The sequence below is a fragment of the Alosa sapidissima genome, chromosome 1 (genome assembly GCF_018492685.1).
Source record: "Alosa sapidissima isolate fAloSap1 chromosome 1, fAloSap1.pri, whole genome shotgun sequence".
Lineage (NCBI taxonomy): Eukaryota > Metazoa > Chordata > Actinopteri > Clupeiformes > Clupeidae > Alosa > Alosa sapidissima.
The window spans coordinates 18868303-18885630 of NC_055957.1; the positions used below are offsets into that span (position 1 = coordinate 18868303).

At 43.1% G+C, this 17328-nt stretch overlaps 1 protein-coding gene across 10 annotated transcripts in view; it reads left to right on the forward strand.

Moving 5' to 3' along the window:
- The first annotated feature begins 2898 nt into the window (after window positions 1-2898).
- fat1a (FAT atypical cadherin 1a) overlaps window positions 2899-17328 on the forward strand; it is a 75632-nt gene continuing 61202 nt past the window's right edge. For 5 of the 10 annotated variants that reach the window (XR_006032494.1, XR_006032500.1, XM_042095434.1 and 2 more), the window contains exons 1-2: window positions 2899-3142; window positions 6389-9681. Coding sequence is in view for 8 of the 10 variants with exons in the window: in XM_042095434.1 (XP_041951368.1) it covers window positions 6417-9681 (3265 nt within the window). In the remaining 2 variants the exon portion in view is untranslated. Of the gene's footprint in view, window positions 3143-4264; window positions 4382-6388; window positions 9682-17328 lie in introns of those variants that run through there. The other 5 variants (XM_042095653.1, XM_042095802.1, XM_042095724.1 and 2 more) reach the window with 2 other exon arrangements.

Here is a 17328-nt window from a genome sequence, read left to right on the forward strand (position 1 = left end):
ATAATTGAGGATCCATTGCGTTCCCATGTATTCATCCACATTTGCCCGACTGATGACCTTTTTCTCAAATCTTCACCTTTACCCCCACCCCACTAATGCACAGTGATTAGCAAGCACAATCCTGAATACACATAGCTAAATCCCAATGACTGTTGAATACATTAAACAGCCATTTGTTGGGTCTCATCGACATTCCATTATGTGTGACTGAACATCCGTCCCCCCCCCCCTTCCTCTTTCACTGTCTTTCTGTCTGTTACGGGATCCCCCCTTTCTCCATCACACATTCTATTTCTATCTTCCTCTCTCTCTCTCTCTTTATCTCACTCTGGCCCTCATTACTTCCAGGGTACATTACGCTCTGGATTTTCTGCATATATAATTCAGTGATCTCCTCTCTTCTCACATTTTCAAAGTCACTTCATCTCTCCATGACTTTGCAATTATCTTTGTTCACACAAGTCAACAAATATTTTTTTCTCCTGAGTTTAGACCAGTTCTTCTACTCTGCCTGCCCCCAAATCAGCTAATTGTGGCTATAAGGTTCTTCTGGGGTTGTTATACAGTAATAACATTGTGATCATAATGATATAATGGTAATAATAAACATTACCTTTAAGAGTATTTTTGGTTTCCTCTAAATGGAGACAAGAGCAATTGTTTACACCAATGCCAGACCAGTCTGCTTATATTTGTTGTTGAAAAAATCATCATTCATAGGCTACATATACTCCAAAAATCCCTTCTTTTCTAATGTTCCACAAAGCTTGCACACCACATCATACCTCCAAGGAGAGGCAGAAGTTTGTGAAATGTGGTTTGGAAGCAGCAAATGAAGCAGTCAGTGAGACAAAGATAAGACAGAAGCTGCTGTGCACTCTGAATTATGCATTTATCGACACTCTCAGCAGATTTGTTTTGACTTTTCGCAAGAGGATTTCTATACCATGATGTTGGGGGTAATTACGTCTTTGCAGAGATAATCTTCTGCAGCACTCTGGGAAAAGGAGAGGGGAATTCAGATTATAAAGGCAGGAGCATGTGTGTGTATGGTACAGCCAGGTACAACTTCTATACCACATTTGCTTACAACCACTCACAGAAAATGGTACAGAAAAAGGTAAGCCCAGCCTCTGCAAAGACACACTGACATGTATTTATTCATGAAAAAGGTGGGACAGTGATTTACATATCTGGACATCTTGCCATCAGAGGCGGACAGAGTACACAGCTTCATTACTTGAGTAAAAGTACAGATACCCTTTGCTAAATTTTACTCAAGTACAAGTAAAAGTACAACAGTCAGATGTCTACTTAGTAAAAGTACTGAAGTACTTGTTTTTAAAAGTACTTGAGTATCAAGAGTACAAGAGTAGCCTACATTTTCTAAATATTGCATTACTACTGCCACAGTGCTTACATTTATGTACAGAAACGTCTGGAGTTATGAAAAATGCTAATGTTAATACCTTGGAGAATGTAAAAGGAATTGGAAGTAAAATCAAGTCATTTTCATCTTTTTACCATGTTGCCAGGGATGGGCAGTATTTCTAATACATGTATTTAAAATACGTATTTCAAATACAAAATACTATTTTGTAATTGAAACACTTGAAGCGAAAACTATCATTAACTTGTTCATAAATTTTAAATAGTCTGGCAAGGTGGGGCCACAGGTTGGCACATTCCCGGGATGGACCTGCTAGGGTTTCGTCTCTTATCTAAATCTGACCATGGAGTTGACTTTAGCGGAAAGCTGAAGGTGATTGCTGATAGGCTGTCCCAATCAGTGGCACCTGCACAATCCAATTACGTTTGAGAGGGAAACAACAAATTGAGGGTTTCCGAGATTTTTCTTTTTTCCTTTTTTTTTAGAAGTAGTAACGGGTGGTTATGGATAGAAATGTAGTGGAGTAAAGAGTACAATATTTGCCTCTTAAATGTACTTGAGTAAGGTCATAAGTACTCCCCCAAAATGATACTCGAGTAAAGTACAGATCCCTCAAAATTGTACTCAAGTACTGTACTCAAGTAAACGTTACTGTCCGGCTCTGCTTGCCATACAGAGATAACAAACAAGGTATTCGGGGACTATAACGACATGCCACTGTCTGCAGCACATAAGAATGCTATCTTGTCCATTCAATCCATGCACTCAAGCACAGATGTCACTGTTTACTATATTGTATGGGGCCATGGGGTGGCCTCTGTTTGCTATCTCTTACCTTTGAAGCAGAATATTGCGAGATGCCATGAAACCACCAAATCCAAACAATACTAATCAGATCTGATCTATTTTAAAACCAGAAAAAATAAATGTTAGGGATCTTCCACCATGTCAGTCACACACAAGAGAGGTGATCTGAGAGAGAACAGGGAGAGAAATAGAATTCTGGGGAGTGGCGAAGGAGAAGTGAGAAAGCGAGAAAGAGACATTCACAGACCTCTGTACACAGAGAGAAACACTGCTATAAGAAACACCCTGCCCCTAATTCATGTAGCCAGTGATTGAATTTAAATTCACTAGACATAGACATACTTGGATTTAAATGCACTACATAGACATACTTGAATTCAGAGAGACTAGACATACTTGGATTTACACAGCACCTTGCACTGCAACGTCAACTTCTTTCTTTGAGACTTCAGAATAACCTGTTTATCGTAGTGTAACCAGTGCATAGTTTTTTTTTTAAATCTGCAAACATCACAGGCAATAGCCTGCATCCACCCATTCACAATGCGGGCATCAGTCTGAGTCCCCACTCCCAAGAGGGTCTGTAGGCTACACAAGCAGAATCAAGGAATGACACACTGATTCCCTATACGAGAGTGGTGACGTCAAGGATTTGGAAAGGTACGCGTCCCAGTCAGACTCAGAGCGTTCTACTGCTGTAGCACTGTGTCAGCGGAGCGCAAGCAGTCTGGAAAAGTGGATAATGCCAGCGCAGCCGAGTAAAATGGGGCTTTTGAGGATGTGCATCACATGGCGTTAAAGGAAAATTGACGATAGACAACTCACCGGATCTATTAATGTGTGCGACTTAGGCATTGTGTGAAATGCTCGCATACACAGTTTGTCGAGACTTCTTTGGATTTTTCTGATCGGAACTTTGGTGTGGCTATTCATTCTGCTGGTCTGGTGAGTATGGCTTATAACTGCATGCCAAAACACGGAACAAATGAGAATAGGCTTAAAGCTCAAGGAAAGACCACTGACAGCTTGACTTAAATATCCCAGGTCTAGGCTATAGTCGAAGACTACCAGCAGCCTCACGCTTGTATTATAGCCTACACAAACTGGACAATGACAGCCTACTGGCAGCATTTAGTCCCACCGTTAATCTTCTAAACTCATTGGCTAGCCTGCAGGTCCGAATCTTTGACTTGAAGTTACACGTTGTCAAGCCATAAATTAAACAAGTCCTGCACATTTTAGTCTATTTAACCGCTCACCGTAGGCTATAGGCTACTGTTTCTCAGAAGCAGAGTGGACAGAGTTTCGAAGAGCGCATCTGATCTCCGCAACAGCAGTGAGAGAGCGCCATCAATCGCCGCTCCTCGGCTGTGATAGTTAAGCCATGCTTTCGGGCCAAATAGCGGCACTGCTTTTTGCATCGACAACCTAGTGGCAGACCGATTTTGCCAAAGCGTTTAGAGGACAATGGAACAGGCTTGTACATTCACTCTATTGATGAATTTGTGTTAGACCGTTTAATAAATTAAATGAAAACAAGATTGCCTACTGTCTATCAAAAAGGGTTTAGCCTTTAAGGTTGCACCAAAATCTCCACAGCTGCATGAAGCTGTGAACAGCAAGACCGCTTGTTTAAACAATCAAGTTGTTTATTAGGAGATAAAAAAACTTTAAAAGACACCATACCTGACTCCATTCATATTCTAATTGAATGTGCATACCATATTCTAATTGAATGTGCATACCATTTCCCATGCATAACTGGTTTCAAAATAACCAGATGTGTGAGAGAATCCTACCATGTGCAAGAAACCTATCCACAGAATAGCCCAAATCAGAAACAAAACCAAACTTATTTTTTATGAAATGATACCTTAGTCTATGTCTATTATTTATAAATTGATAAATATGTGTCAATTAGCTTTATTTCACTATTTTGAGACCGTTCTGAGACGATCATGGGTTGTTACATGTTCATGCCACCAGTAAGTAGATCCGGACGAGCGGAAAGATACTGTGCAGGCGCGCGAGAGAAAGAGAGCAGGAGAAGAGAACAGGCACTCAGCGCGAGAGAGCGCAGGGCGATAAGGTCTGAGTTGAGGAGGACGTCGATACCATGCAGAAAATCGGATTTTTTAAACCACATGAAAAACCTCCCTATCAAAGCCGTTAATGAGGGAATAGGTATGTACACAACGGTTGTTGGCTAAGGTAGTCTATATGTTTTTACACGTCTTCGTTGCCATTTTCTATGTGAAAAAGTTACGCTCCCAAAGTATAGCCTGCGGGTAGTCTTTTGTAGTTGCCAATCAGTCTCTGTGATTTGACTTGGGGCTTGAGAAAACTTAATTTAAGAACAAGAGTATTCTGTATACGGTAAACATTAAAAGTTGTCGTTTGTTTAGTTTATGTGTGTCAGCTCTCCGTCTTCTAGGGCTATGTGGGATTCGTTTTCTGTTGGTGGAGCCTATGTGAACAAACTATAGCCTACATCTGGCTAGCGCACGGCAGCAGTGTCTGAATTCAATGGTTGGGGTGCAGGCAGGTGGGGGATGGGGTGTTTTTTTTTTTTTTTTAGCAGAGAAGCAAAACTTCAGTTATTATTTGGAAGTAGGCTATTCGTTTGAGACTTTTGTTTGAACTTATATACGTGTATGTTAGGAATTGTGAAGGACATAAAAACAATTGATTTGTGGCTGTTTTGTAATGCATTTGACTTGCCACCTTTCTTTAGGAATTGCGATTTGAAGTAGGCTACAATGCATCCAGCGATGTTAGCATCATGTCGTGTTTTTATATTTCACTTAGGCTAACTGTTGGCTATTCAAACTTACCCTATGCATGTAAATTAAATAGGCCTACTGATGAATTTTAAAGCGTGCAAGAAATAACCACAGAAACTAGCTTGTTAATAAGCTAACTGATTTACCGTAAACTATTTGTCTGTAGGCGTGCTGTATTTTTGACAACAACTTTAGAAGCTACTAAATCCCCAAACTTCTGTTGCAATACTTTTAGGTGAAAATCCATAAAACACATTTTAGTGTAGTCTAGGCCTACATAACTTTGTCTTTAATTCTGCAACGGGTGTGCTCCAAAGTTCTGTTTATTTTAGCCGCGCCAACCAGACGGTGGACATGCCAGCTCACAACTCCTGAGATCAGATCCGTGTCTGATATAGAATCGGCCCGTAGATTCGTATCACTGGAGATAGGTTTTGAAATGTAAGAATGAGAAGGGTATTTTTACACGCTGCCAGGCCAGTTGCTATACGATGTATAGTCTCTCAAAGTATCTCAGTGCATTTCTCAAAGCTTTGCTGTTAACACGAGGCTTCGTTTGTAACTCAAGGCCGGAATATTTTAGATAGGCTACATTGCCACACAGATCAGAGAGTTTATACCTAGTCTAGTAAAGATGTACGGAATGCGAAATAAATATTGCTTAGGCTACATTCATGTAAATGTAACCTTTTACTTTGATGTGGTGATTTGTGTAATAGCCTACTACTGCATGATACATTATTTTAAAAAAGCGCTCGAATGATGAACATGTCTCATTGTGAAATAGCCCACAATTTATTGTCGCATGGATTGAAACATGTTTTTTGTGTAGCCTACTGAAATCCAACGCCTTTGGTTTATCGTTTCGCCGACGATCTCTCACGATGGGTTTAGCTAGCGTTATGCACTAGGGGAGGGTTGAGTTTTCGTGGAAGTAGAGAGAGAGAGTAGTCAAGTAATCACAAATGTAGGCTATTATTCCTAAAAAGTCCAGCTTCATGTTGCTTATCTTGAAGCCGTGGTTTGTAATGATATTTGCTGAGCTATGAATTTGAGATGGCATTGGAAAGGAGTAGCCTAATTCACATCCGTCTCAGACTAAGTGCAAGAGAAATTACTTGGTAAAAAAAATATACTGTATGGTATGCCACACTCTCATTTTCTCCCATATTAATTTCTTTAAAAAGATCGGCAATAATAATACAATGTTGGCTATATTTGTCTTTTCTCTGATGGGCTGATTTACCTCTGTACCTGAGTAGCAATAGTGTTACTGTACACAAATAGGCTAAAATAGCTTGTTTGTATCTTTGTATGTGATATTATTAATTTGCTGGACTTTTTGGGGGATTACAGGAAAGGTAGCTAATACCAATGTTCTCATTTTTCCTCCATCTTTTGTTTGTAGGTGGTTTGGTGAAGAACACTCTGCCATCATGGGGATTCACTTGACTTCAGTACTTGCAGTGCTCATGCAACTTCTCTGTGGCTGCATAGCAAACCAAAGGCTGGGAGAGACGGCATTGCATGTGCAGTTCACTCACTCTGTTTACAATGCCACCATATATGAGAACTCGGCTGCTAAGACCTATTTAGAAACTCCATTAAAGATGGGCGTTTATGTCACAGACCCAAGCTGGGAAATACGGTACAAGATTGTGTCGGGAGACAACGAGAACCTGTTTAAAGCTGAGGATTACATGTTGGGAGACTTTAGTTTCCTGCGAATAAGGACCAAAGGTGGGAGCAGCGCCATTCTCAACCGGGAGGTCAGAGACCACTATCTGCTTAACATCAAGGCTGTAGAGAAAAACACCAATGCTGAGGCGCGAACCAGAGTTCGAGTAAAGGTGCTGGACACCAATGATTTGAGGCCTCTCTTTTCACCCACCTCCTACAGCATCTCCCTACCAGAGAACACCGCCATCAGGACCAGCGTGGCCAAGGTCACCGCCACTGACGCTGACATTGGGACTAATGGCGAGTACTACTACAGCTTCAGGGAGTGGACTGATATGTTCGCAGTGCATCCCACCAGTGGAGTTGTGACACTTACCGGAAAGCTGGATTACTCCGAAACCAAGTTGTATGAACTGGAGATCCTGGCGGTCGATCGTGGCATGAAACTGTATGGGAGCAGTGGGTTCAGCAGCATGGCTAAGTTGACGATCCGAGTTGAGCAGGCCAATGAGCATGCCCCTGTCATCACAGCTGTCACGTTGGCTCCCTCAGACACAGACAAAGATCCCAGTTTTGCCATAGTAAGTGTAGAGGATGGAGACCAGGGTGCCAATGGGGAGATTGCATCACTCAGTGTTGTGGCGGGGGATCCCCTACAGCAGTTCAAGGCTATGCGGATTAGCCCAGGGAGCAAGGAATACAAGATTAAAGCAGTTAAGGATGTAGACTGGGACAGTCAGCCATTTGGATACAACCTCACACTACAAGCCAAGGACAAAGGAAATCCTCCCCAGTTTTCATCTGCTAAAGTTATTCATGTCACATCCCCACAGTTCAAAGTGGGCCCCCCAAAATTTGAGAGGCCTGTTTACCGTGTCAACATCAGTGAATTTGCACCACTCCACACACCAGTTGTTATGGTCACAGCTGTGCCAAAATATCCACACGTGAAATACGCATTCAGACACAAGATGGAGAAAAATGTTTTTGCCATCAATCCAGAGACTGGGCTTATCACCACTGCTGGACCCATCCGTGCTGACTATGTCTCCAAGTTTGAACTTGAAGTTGTCACTAGCGACAAAAATGCAGCTACTAAAGTCATAGTGGATGTCACAGACGTCAACAACAATGCCCCGGAATTCAAGCAGACCTCATACAAGGCCAGCGTTGATGAGAATATGCCTGTAGGTACGAGTGTGCTAACCGTGAAGGCCACAGATTTGGATGGTGGTGAAAATGGGTATGTTACATACAGCATTGCCAATGTCAACCCTCAGCCATTTGTCATTGACTATTTCTCCGGGGTCATCAGCACCTCAGAACAACTTGATTATGAGCTCATGCCACGGATATACAATTTAAAGGTACGGGCCTCAGACTGGGGCTCGCCTTTCCGCCGTGAGGTGGAGACGCCAGTCACAATCACTTTGAACAATCAAAATGACAATAAACCCCTTTTTGAGAATGTTGACTGTGATGTAACTGTACCAAGGGACCATGGTGTTGGTGAGCAGATTACTACTGTGTCTGCTATTGATGCTGATGAGTTGCAGCTTGTAAGGTACAGAATTAAAGCTGGTAACGAATTGGATCTCTTTGACTTGAACCCCAACTCCGGTGTCCTTTCCCTGAGACATCCTTTGACTGACGGTGCGGCAGCTAAAGTGTCCCTCCATAGGTTACTAATCATTGCTAGTGATGGAGAGCGTGAAACACAGCCGATGATTATGAACATCACTGTTGTAACTTCACACAAGCCAGTCCATGTCAAATGCGTTGACACTGGTGTTGCCACAATGCTGGCAGAAAAACTGCTCCAGGGCAGCAAAATCCATAGTCAGGTGGAACCTGAGGAAAACTTTTTAGACATCCACTCAGTGAACCGCTTCGCTCCACTATTCAGTGACTCTTTCCCAAGTGTAATTGAGGTGAAAGAGGATCTGCCAGTTGGAGCTAGGATTGTGCATCTCTCAGCATCAGATGCAGACAGTGGTTTCAATGGAAAACTAGTTTATGTCATCTCTGGGGGTGATTCTGAGAGCCGCTTTGTGGTAGAGATGGATACTGGCTGGCTCCAAGTGTACGCACCCCTAGACCGCGAGTCTAAGGATCACTACACCCTTAACATTACTGTATATGACTTGGGGATACCCCAGAAGTCTTCATCACGCCTCTTAGATGTTACAATTCTTGATGCTAATGATAATGTCCCACAGTTCCTAAAGGATAGCTACTCCATAGAAATTAGTGAAAGTACAGCAGTAGGGACAGAAATCATTCCAGTGCAGGCAAAAGATAAGGACCTTGGAGATAATGGAGTGGTCAGGTACTCTATTTTGGCTGACACCGGTCAATTTGCTATTGATGAGGAGACTGGTATTGTTAGTGTGAAAAAGCCTCTGGACCGAGAAATACATCCAAGTTTCACACTGCGTATTGCAGCACGTGACCAAGCCACTGCTGAACCGCAGCTCGTGTCGACTGTGTTGCTCAAAATTGTTCTGGAAGATGTCAATGACAATCCCCCCAAGTTCATCCCACCCAACTATCGGGTAAAGGTACGTGAGGATCTTCCCATTGGTACTGTGATTATGTGGCTGGAGGCCCATGACCCTGATGTGGGACCCTCCAGTCAGGTACGATACAGCCTGGTGGACAATGGGGAGGGAAAATTTGAAGTGGACAAACTCAGCGGTGCTGTGCGCATCGTTCAGACCCTGGACTATGAGAAGAAGCAGGTGTACAGTCTCACGGCAAGGGCCAAAGACAAAGGGAAGCCAATGTCTCTGTCCTCCACCTGCCACATTGAGGTAGAGGTGGTGGATGTGAATGAAAACCTTTACAGGCCTTGGTTTCCATCATTTGTGGATAAAGGATTTATCAAAGAGGATGTGCCAATCGGTACCTCAGTGATGAAAGTTTCCGCTCAGGATGAGGATAAAGGCCAAGATGGTGAAGTGCGATACTCCATAAGGGATGGCTCAGGCCTCGGGATTTTCTCCATCGATGAAGAGACTGGTGAGTGCATTTTTTTCTACTGGCTGTCTGATCTGAGTAAAAGAACAGGTCAGTAGTTATCAATACAGTAATGGAAAGTGAAGCCTAGTCCAAGCCTCTTGTATTTTGCCATGGTAAAATTCTGAAAGCTAGCTTCACTGGCTGTGAAAATGATTATGTTTGGATATAAATCAGACTAGAGCAAGCACTTAAGCCATGGTGTAGGAGTTTCAAAGAGACAATCAGCAGCCTGACTCCCTGCTCTCGTGTGTTTCTCTGAGAGGACAAAAAATGATGGTGGGAACAGATGGGGCAGCTGTCTCTTTAGACCTGCCATAGACATTCCAAACTAGTTGCCGTGGTATTAAGAGGATTGCAGAATAATTTCCCTCTTCTCCACCTTGTTACCCTCTCCTAATCACCCATTTGTATTCCTGAAAAAACATTTGTAATATCTTGATTTGGTTGCCCTTAATTGGAATTGGATGCATAACAATGTCTGATTTAGGGCACGGACTGATGTGTTTGTCAGTTTGAAAGGGTGAAAGGAAGTTATCTTCTGAATCAAATCACATTTTTCTCATTTCTCTGTCCAAAGTCTAGAAACAGCCCCATTCAGGCTATACAAAGAATGTATTAATATCTCTCCCAGCTGCTTACTACTGCAGCAACACCTGTGCCTAGGGCTTTAAATAATCGGTGTGAAATTCAAACAGTCTCTTTGTCACAGAAAGCTACTGGTTTTAAGTTAGATCTGGTTCTGCCTGCACTTTTGAAATATGCACTGAATTATCATAAACCCAGTAGATTAATGTCAATTTTTTCTTTCCTTAAAGTATATCCATGCTCTTCAATATAACCTTCATTTTTAATGTTAAAGTAAGCCTGTGAAATTTCATACATAAAACATCAACTTTTCACTGTATGTGGGCGTAGTTTTAACTTTTCTTAGCTTTTAGGGGGGGGGGGACTTTTTTAAGTAATTTAAGTTACTCAAAGTGTTTCAGCATGACAGGATCATTGGAGACATAGATAATGTTAAATGAAATGCATGGAGAAATTGGATAGACAGAGACGGACGCTAACTCTTCATTAAAAGAGGTAAATTAGCATTGTCTGCTGTGAACCTTTGGGGAAATATCACTTTCTTTGCTGGTAAATTTAGCATGACAGGATGAGCTACAATCGGGCTTCACCCCTTTAGGACCATCTGTCAGCTATTGTTCTGGTCCAGTCTTATGGTGATGCTGGTGTGCCGTATTCATTAGATGGTTATTGATCATTTTCTCCTTGTTGTTCAGAGGCTGAGAAAATAAGCCAAAATGATGCCTGCAAGGGCACATGGTTGAGAACTGACGCACAGTTGTTTTTTTTCCTTTCATCCAATTTGAAACTCAGCTGAGATTGTTTTAAACTTGGCTTGAGCCCCATTTCACCAAAGAGTTTCTGCTCTGTGGAAATTAACCCTGAGCTGGGTGACTATTCTCACATGTCCAGAAATCATGCTCTGGAATGAGGTTAGCTGTTTGTGTGGTGCCATTGAATTCACAGGAGCATGATACATGATATACCTAGAACTAAAGGACATTTGAGTCGCTTAGGCTTTTGGCCGGGACCACCCCTCATCCTCTAGTCCCTTTCCTATGCTCCTCCCCCAACCCATCCCCCAGCATCCAGTAAAAAGGATACAGGTCACCAGCAGCCCTGACCTGCTCTTCCGGGTCGGGCCTCCACCACTGCACCCTCCTTAAAGTGATTTATCTTTAATGTCAATGATAGGATTGCCTTGGTTTGAGCTGCCATTGTTAGGGATCACAGCCAGCGCCGGTAGCAAAGCAAATATGCCCGAGGGGAGTGCTCTCTTGAGATGACATAGGTCTGGATTGGAGGGAGGGGTTGTGGGGTGTATCCCACATGTGGCAGAAAGATTACATTTCTAACAGATCAGTCTCACAGTGGTTTAGTACTGCGATGCTGCTGTGGTGCCAGCAACATTTACCATGAGGTGGGGGATCGGTTAGAAGAAATTGACAAAGAATAACAGATCTATAAACAGATATCCAGCAACAATACAGCGACTTCAGTCATTCAATACTGTCCAGACTGCCACACACACCTCTAACTCTGCAAATGTTTTATGAGAAGTGTACCCAAGGAAGACCCAACACATCTGTACCTGGTTTACTTAACGGCTCTAGACTTCTGTGTTCTCCATGTGCAGTCTTTATTTATCCGTTTTATGCTCTTGTTCTGCAAACCCCAGGGCTCAGGGAGTGGAGAACGGAGGAATGTGTAAATGAAAAGTTCTCCAGAGCGTACTCTAAAAACCATGTCACCTCAGACGTGGGAGGATACATATGGGGAATAGCTATTGCCCCCCTTTTTTATAGCTCCATCTTTTCCTTATATTTAGGTCTGCTTTATGCATTTTAGCAAACTAAGGAAAGAAAAAAAATACCTACCCTTGTAACCTCAGGTTCCTCAAAGATATAGAAAGATCTAGCTCAAGATTTAGCTTGTCCTAACCTCATGTTTTTGAGTTTCAACTCGCCTAAAGGGCAGAAGAAATAGCATTGGTCATTTATCCTTCTGGGCCAAGATAAGATTAGCAGAAAACCAAAATTGTTGCTTTGATGTAGGTTAGATATAGTTAGATATATGCTGTCCTTCTCTCTTAGCAGCCTCAATGACTGGCATTGCCTGTTGTGCTTTTGGCTTGAAACCTAGTGAACCTCAGGCAGTTGTGTTTACTTCTGCAGATCACACAAACATGTTTAAAGTTGGGGGCTGAGTGAAGCCTGGGGATGACTTAGTGTGCTCCCAGGGCTAATTTTGGCCCTGGTGTGTGCACAGAGTCAGTCTCAGACTGTTGGTAGGGTAATTGAGTTAATGGCAGTGCCTGACACAAACAGGGGCCAGCTTGGTATGCTGCTAACTTGATTGATGCTGCCAGAGCCACGCATGGAATCTGGCTGCGCTATTTAATAAACCCCTGGAGAAAAGAAGGAATAATCAAACAGGTCTCAAAGTGGTGGGTGATGAGTCTGAGGCTACATCTGTACTATGTTGTTTATGTTTTAAAATCTCCAGCTATACGAGTGTAACTCTGCATCAGATATAATCTCTGTCCAGATTACACTCCGAAGCACATATTAGGCTACTTTTCCCTGACCATTCATGTTGGTCAAAACACTCGAATAATAGCTTTCAACCTGTATATTTAGGCAACTGTAGCATTGTCAAATTTTCCTCTGAGAAAGGGTCTTCCCTGATGAGACCAACAGTGTTTCCAAATATTTCTGTTTCATGGGCTCGATAATACTGTTAGTAGTCTATTATAGATGAGAGGTGTAATCACAACAAAAGTGTTGCATATCCAGGTGAATCTAGAGTAGTGAATACATAGTCTAAGGAGACCTAGATTGCTTAGGGTCTTGAAGTGGGGGTCAGGCGAACTCTGTGGTCACAGGCAAGGTTGACTGACCCAAATGAGGCGGTCGTCATTCAAGTGTAGAAGTGCTGAGGAAAGCTATTCTGAGTCGGCCGGCTGCTGTGTCTCCTCATACATAATTGATAAGTTGTCTTGCAAATCCACCGGCAAGAGAGGGTTAAAAAATAGCCAGGGGGGGGGGGGGGGTAGTCTTGACCGACATCAACATCTGGAGCTGCTTAGACAGAAGTAGGTTTGGGTGGAGGATGTTGTTAGTGTTTGGCTGTGCCCAATCTGTGGTGATGTGGGGGTAGGAGTTACTCCACAGGCAGAAGGCAGAATGAGAGAGTGCACCTTATTTTCGGTTTATTCATTAGGTCTTTATTTGCACGAAAGGATTGACTGCTGACATTTGAGGTCAGGGCATTGTCTGATCTCCTATGTGTTCAATTAGGCGTGCGTTTCCATTCCAACCCTCCTCTTTTCTTTTAATGTTACCTTCTCTTCTTTTCCCTCTGAGACCGAGATGTGCCTGGGCAGCTTTTGCACCCTTTGGTACTTGTTTGTCTTCCCAGAACTGTTAATTTTCCTCCTTTTGCTTTGTTCAAACTCCTTAATGAAGTCAGCCTGGAATTTCAAACCGACTCAAACAAACGAGATGCGATAAAGCAATTTGCCCTCATCTGGAGCACAGCCTGATAAGACCTGAAGAGATGGGAGCAGGGGTCTAGCAAGAATGGGTGGAGGGATGGGGGCTCCAAGTGGGAAATAATGCCTCCTTTTGACTTTTGCAATTGCACAAATTGAGCAAATGGCTGTGCCGTTTTAATGATGTTAATGAGAGGAACCGTACTGCACATGGTTGGCGTTGTAACAGTCAAGAGACTAATGCTTGGGTCTCTGTGGAATTGCTTCTTCCTCAGCCCAAATTGCTCATTGGTTAACTTATGCAGTGCCCTTTGCTTATTGGGTAATGTATGCATTACTCTTTCACTTCAACCCGTGGCACAATAGCACAGTGAATGAGAGGCTTTGTGGAACCAGATGAAATAGTTTGACATGTAATGACAAAACACTGCAAGTGTGCTTTTCCTCTTGGAAGCAGACTCCACACATCGCACAAACACACAATTCCACCTCACCATCTCTACAGCCCTGTCCCTCCGTTGCCCTTCCTGAGCAAAGTGAGGTAGGCTGAGTCTCTCAGTGATGCCAGATAAGAGAGGTATGTGCTGAATGGTTTGTCTTTTCATGTTTGACTGCCTGCAGATCCCAGACTGTGAGAGGGAGGGGGCAAAGAGAGACGAAGAGAGAGTGAGGGGGAAAGAGTGAATGAGGGAGGGAGGGAGAGAGAGAGAGAGAGAGAGAGAGAGAGAGAGAGAGAGGTGGGAGGGTAAATGGGAAGGCAAGAGGTGTTTTTTCTACCTTCTCTTCCCTTGAGATTGACTGGGAGTGACTATTCTCAAGTAAAATAATTTTTTTCTCTAGGATGGCCTTGAATGTTAAACGTAACATGCTCAAAGTGTGACTATTTTTTCTCCACTGTCTGAACAGAGACACATGACTCCCAAATAATCTTTGCTTGAGGAGCGTTGCCTGGACAACTGGACCAGGAATGTGCAGCAGGCCTGAAGTTGATTGTAGGGTGTTAAATGAAAGGCACACTTCCCCCCTTTTAAAAGTTTGTAGCTCTCTCAGCCCATTAAGTCTTTTTTTGGCTTCAGTATAGATACCTCGTGCAGATGCCTTATCCTTGATTGCAAATTAACTCTCATTATGTTAACTCAGCCAGACTATCAAAATGGTGCAAGTGAGGGAGAAAGAACCCTAGCCTTTGGGCAACAGCCACTGTCAAACTTTGTGTGATTGTATGGATTTTTTTGGGATTGAAAAAAAAAACCCTGATGCCGTCTGATTTTTTTTTTCATCAGTACATGTGTTCAGGGGGATTGGGCTCTGCATTTACATTAAATGACACACCCATGTGAAACAAACCCATGTGTATGATGTATTGACTTTCAAAGTGTTAGTGACTGATCAGTGCAACATTTCTTTCCACAGTAAGTGGCTTAGGATGCCCACAGTGAGTTGACAGTCATACCACTAAAAGGCCCTAACAGTAAATGATGAAGACAAATGGTCCCTGCTTTATTTATTTCTGCATTGTTACTCTGAATCAAAACCAGGAACAAGCACAGGAACATCCAACCACATGCCCGCTGAAATATCTACCAGTCAGCACAGATTGGTCTGTGGGTACACCCAAGGGTGTCAGTTGGCGTTTGATGAGCATTGAGATTAGCTTTTTCATGGATAGAGCATTACTCAAGCAAACACTCAGTTCTGGTAACCGGAGACGGCTGTTTGGAGCAGAAATGCCAAGAGATCCTGGGCTCTGTTTATACGTTGCACCACTAGGCCCTTCCACCACTTGGGCACATTCAGAGGCCCTTTTGATCAAGGCGAAAATACACAGGAGGGAGATTATAAATAGCAAGTGAGGGAGAGAAGAAAAAACTGGGGCTCTCGAAATGTCAGTGGCATGCCAGCTTTTGAACACTGACTCGCTCCTCCGTGTTATCCAGGTCCCTCTGTAAAAAGAGACAAGAGTGAAGGTAGAAAGAGACACAGAAGTTGGCTTACAAGTCAAATAACCCTGGCAATCCTGGTGTGGTTATTATCGTCTAATCATGAAAACCTTGCAGTAGTGCAGGGCAGATGGTGTCATATATTTAGGGGGCAGGTAGGGAGGGGGAACTAGCCTCTCCAGACACACACACACACACACACACCACGGGCCAAAAGGTGGTAGTCCTGAAATAATAACGTGATATTAAAGCAGGTGGTTCATCGAGCAGCTTTGCTTCAAGGCTCCATTCAAAAACAGTGGGGTACGATGACAATGGGAGCTGTCTGGGCATGTCCCAAAAGGCTCTCTGGACTGGAATTAACGGGCTAAAGTCAGAAAATAGAGGCAGAGAGCGAGAGAGAGAAAAGAGAATCCCACCAGGCATGTTCTAATTGCATCACTCCCTTTTTTCATTCATTTCTTTTCTCCTCTCCCATTCCACACATTCAATGGATAGGGTTTGCTTCTCTCTGTCATGTTGTTCTCTCCGTGTATTCTAGCCTCTGCTATGATTTTAAACATTAGTTGGCAATGCTGTTTTTATTAAATGGGTGGCTGTTAGTTTTTTCTCCTCCCTCCATCTCGCTTTAGACGATAAGATTAGGCTGATATATGGAGCAAGGCACAGTGCTCTACATTGTTAAGCTGGGGAAATGATTTTCTCTGTCTAAAGCACTACTTCCCATGGGCCAGCTGTTGATATGGCTGCTTGTGCCGGCTGTGGCAGCACACAACAGAAACACATGCTGATGCATGAGGTGGATGCGGGCCGCAGCTCAGACTGAGCCGGATGCTAATCTCTCCGCTTGAGAGTATCTGGGAGATAAGGTGGGGTGTGGGCGCTGTGACTGGGCCGCTGTTGTGTGACAGACACACCTATCGGAAGTCATACTCAGGCTGTTGGAGAGTAATTGGTTTCCTCAGTTGAGTATCAGGATATTTACTTTTTCCCCAAACCTTTTGTTTGAAGACTTCGAAAGTGCCAAAAAAAAGAAGCTCAACATGACATTTTTGATATAGAGAGCAGCAGGCTCTCAAGAGTTGTAGCCTTCCCTCTTTCCTCAACTAGTATCTAGGCAGTGCTTCAAAATTTTACAAATTAATGAAACATCACTCAAAGCTGGATCTTTTAGACATTGTTGGATATCGCTCAGCAGGCTTTGGCTTTTTTGTGTACATTTATTTATTTAAGTATATCCTCTACCCAGCCACATGCTGTGGCAGCACTTCAGACTATTACATTTTTCAAAAGTTTGAGGCATTAATACTTATGTTGAAGATCAGGGTTACTTTTGAGCTTCTGAAAACTCTGGGAACTGAGGGAATGATATGATTTAAGTTGTGGGGGCATGGAGAGCTTAGCTTAGGACTGCCGCTAATACACCAGGCTCTCTACAGTGGAGGAATTTCAAATATTTTGCCGGGCTGTGGAAAAGAGAGGGGGAAAGAGAGAGAGAAAGAGAGAGAGAGAGCTCACTGAGAGTTTATGTAAGCATGTGAGGCAGAAGGAGGCCTAAGAAGGTTGAGGAATGCAGAGAGCGGGAGTACAGAATTAGCCAGCCTAGTTCAAAGAAAGCCTCTTTTCCCCCTGCATACCCAGGGAACACAG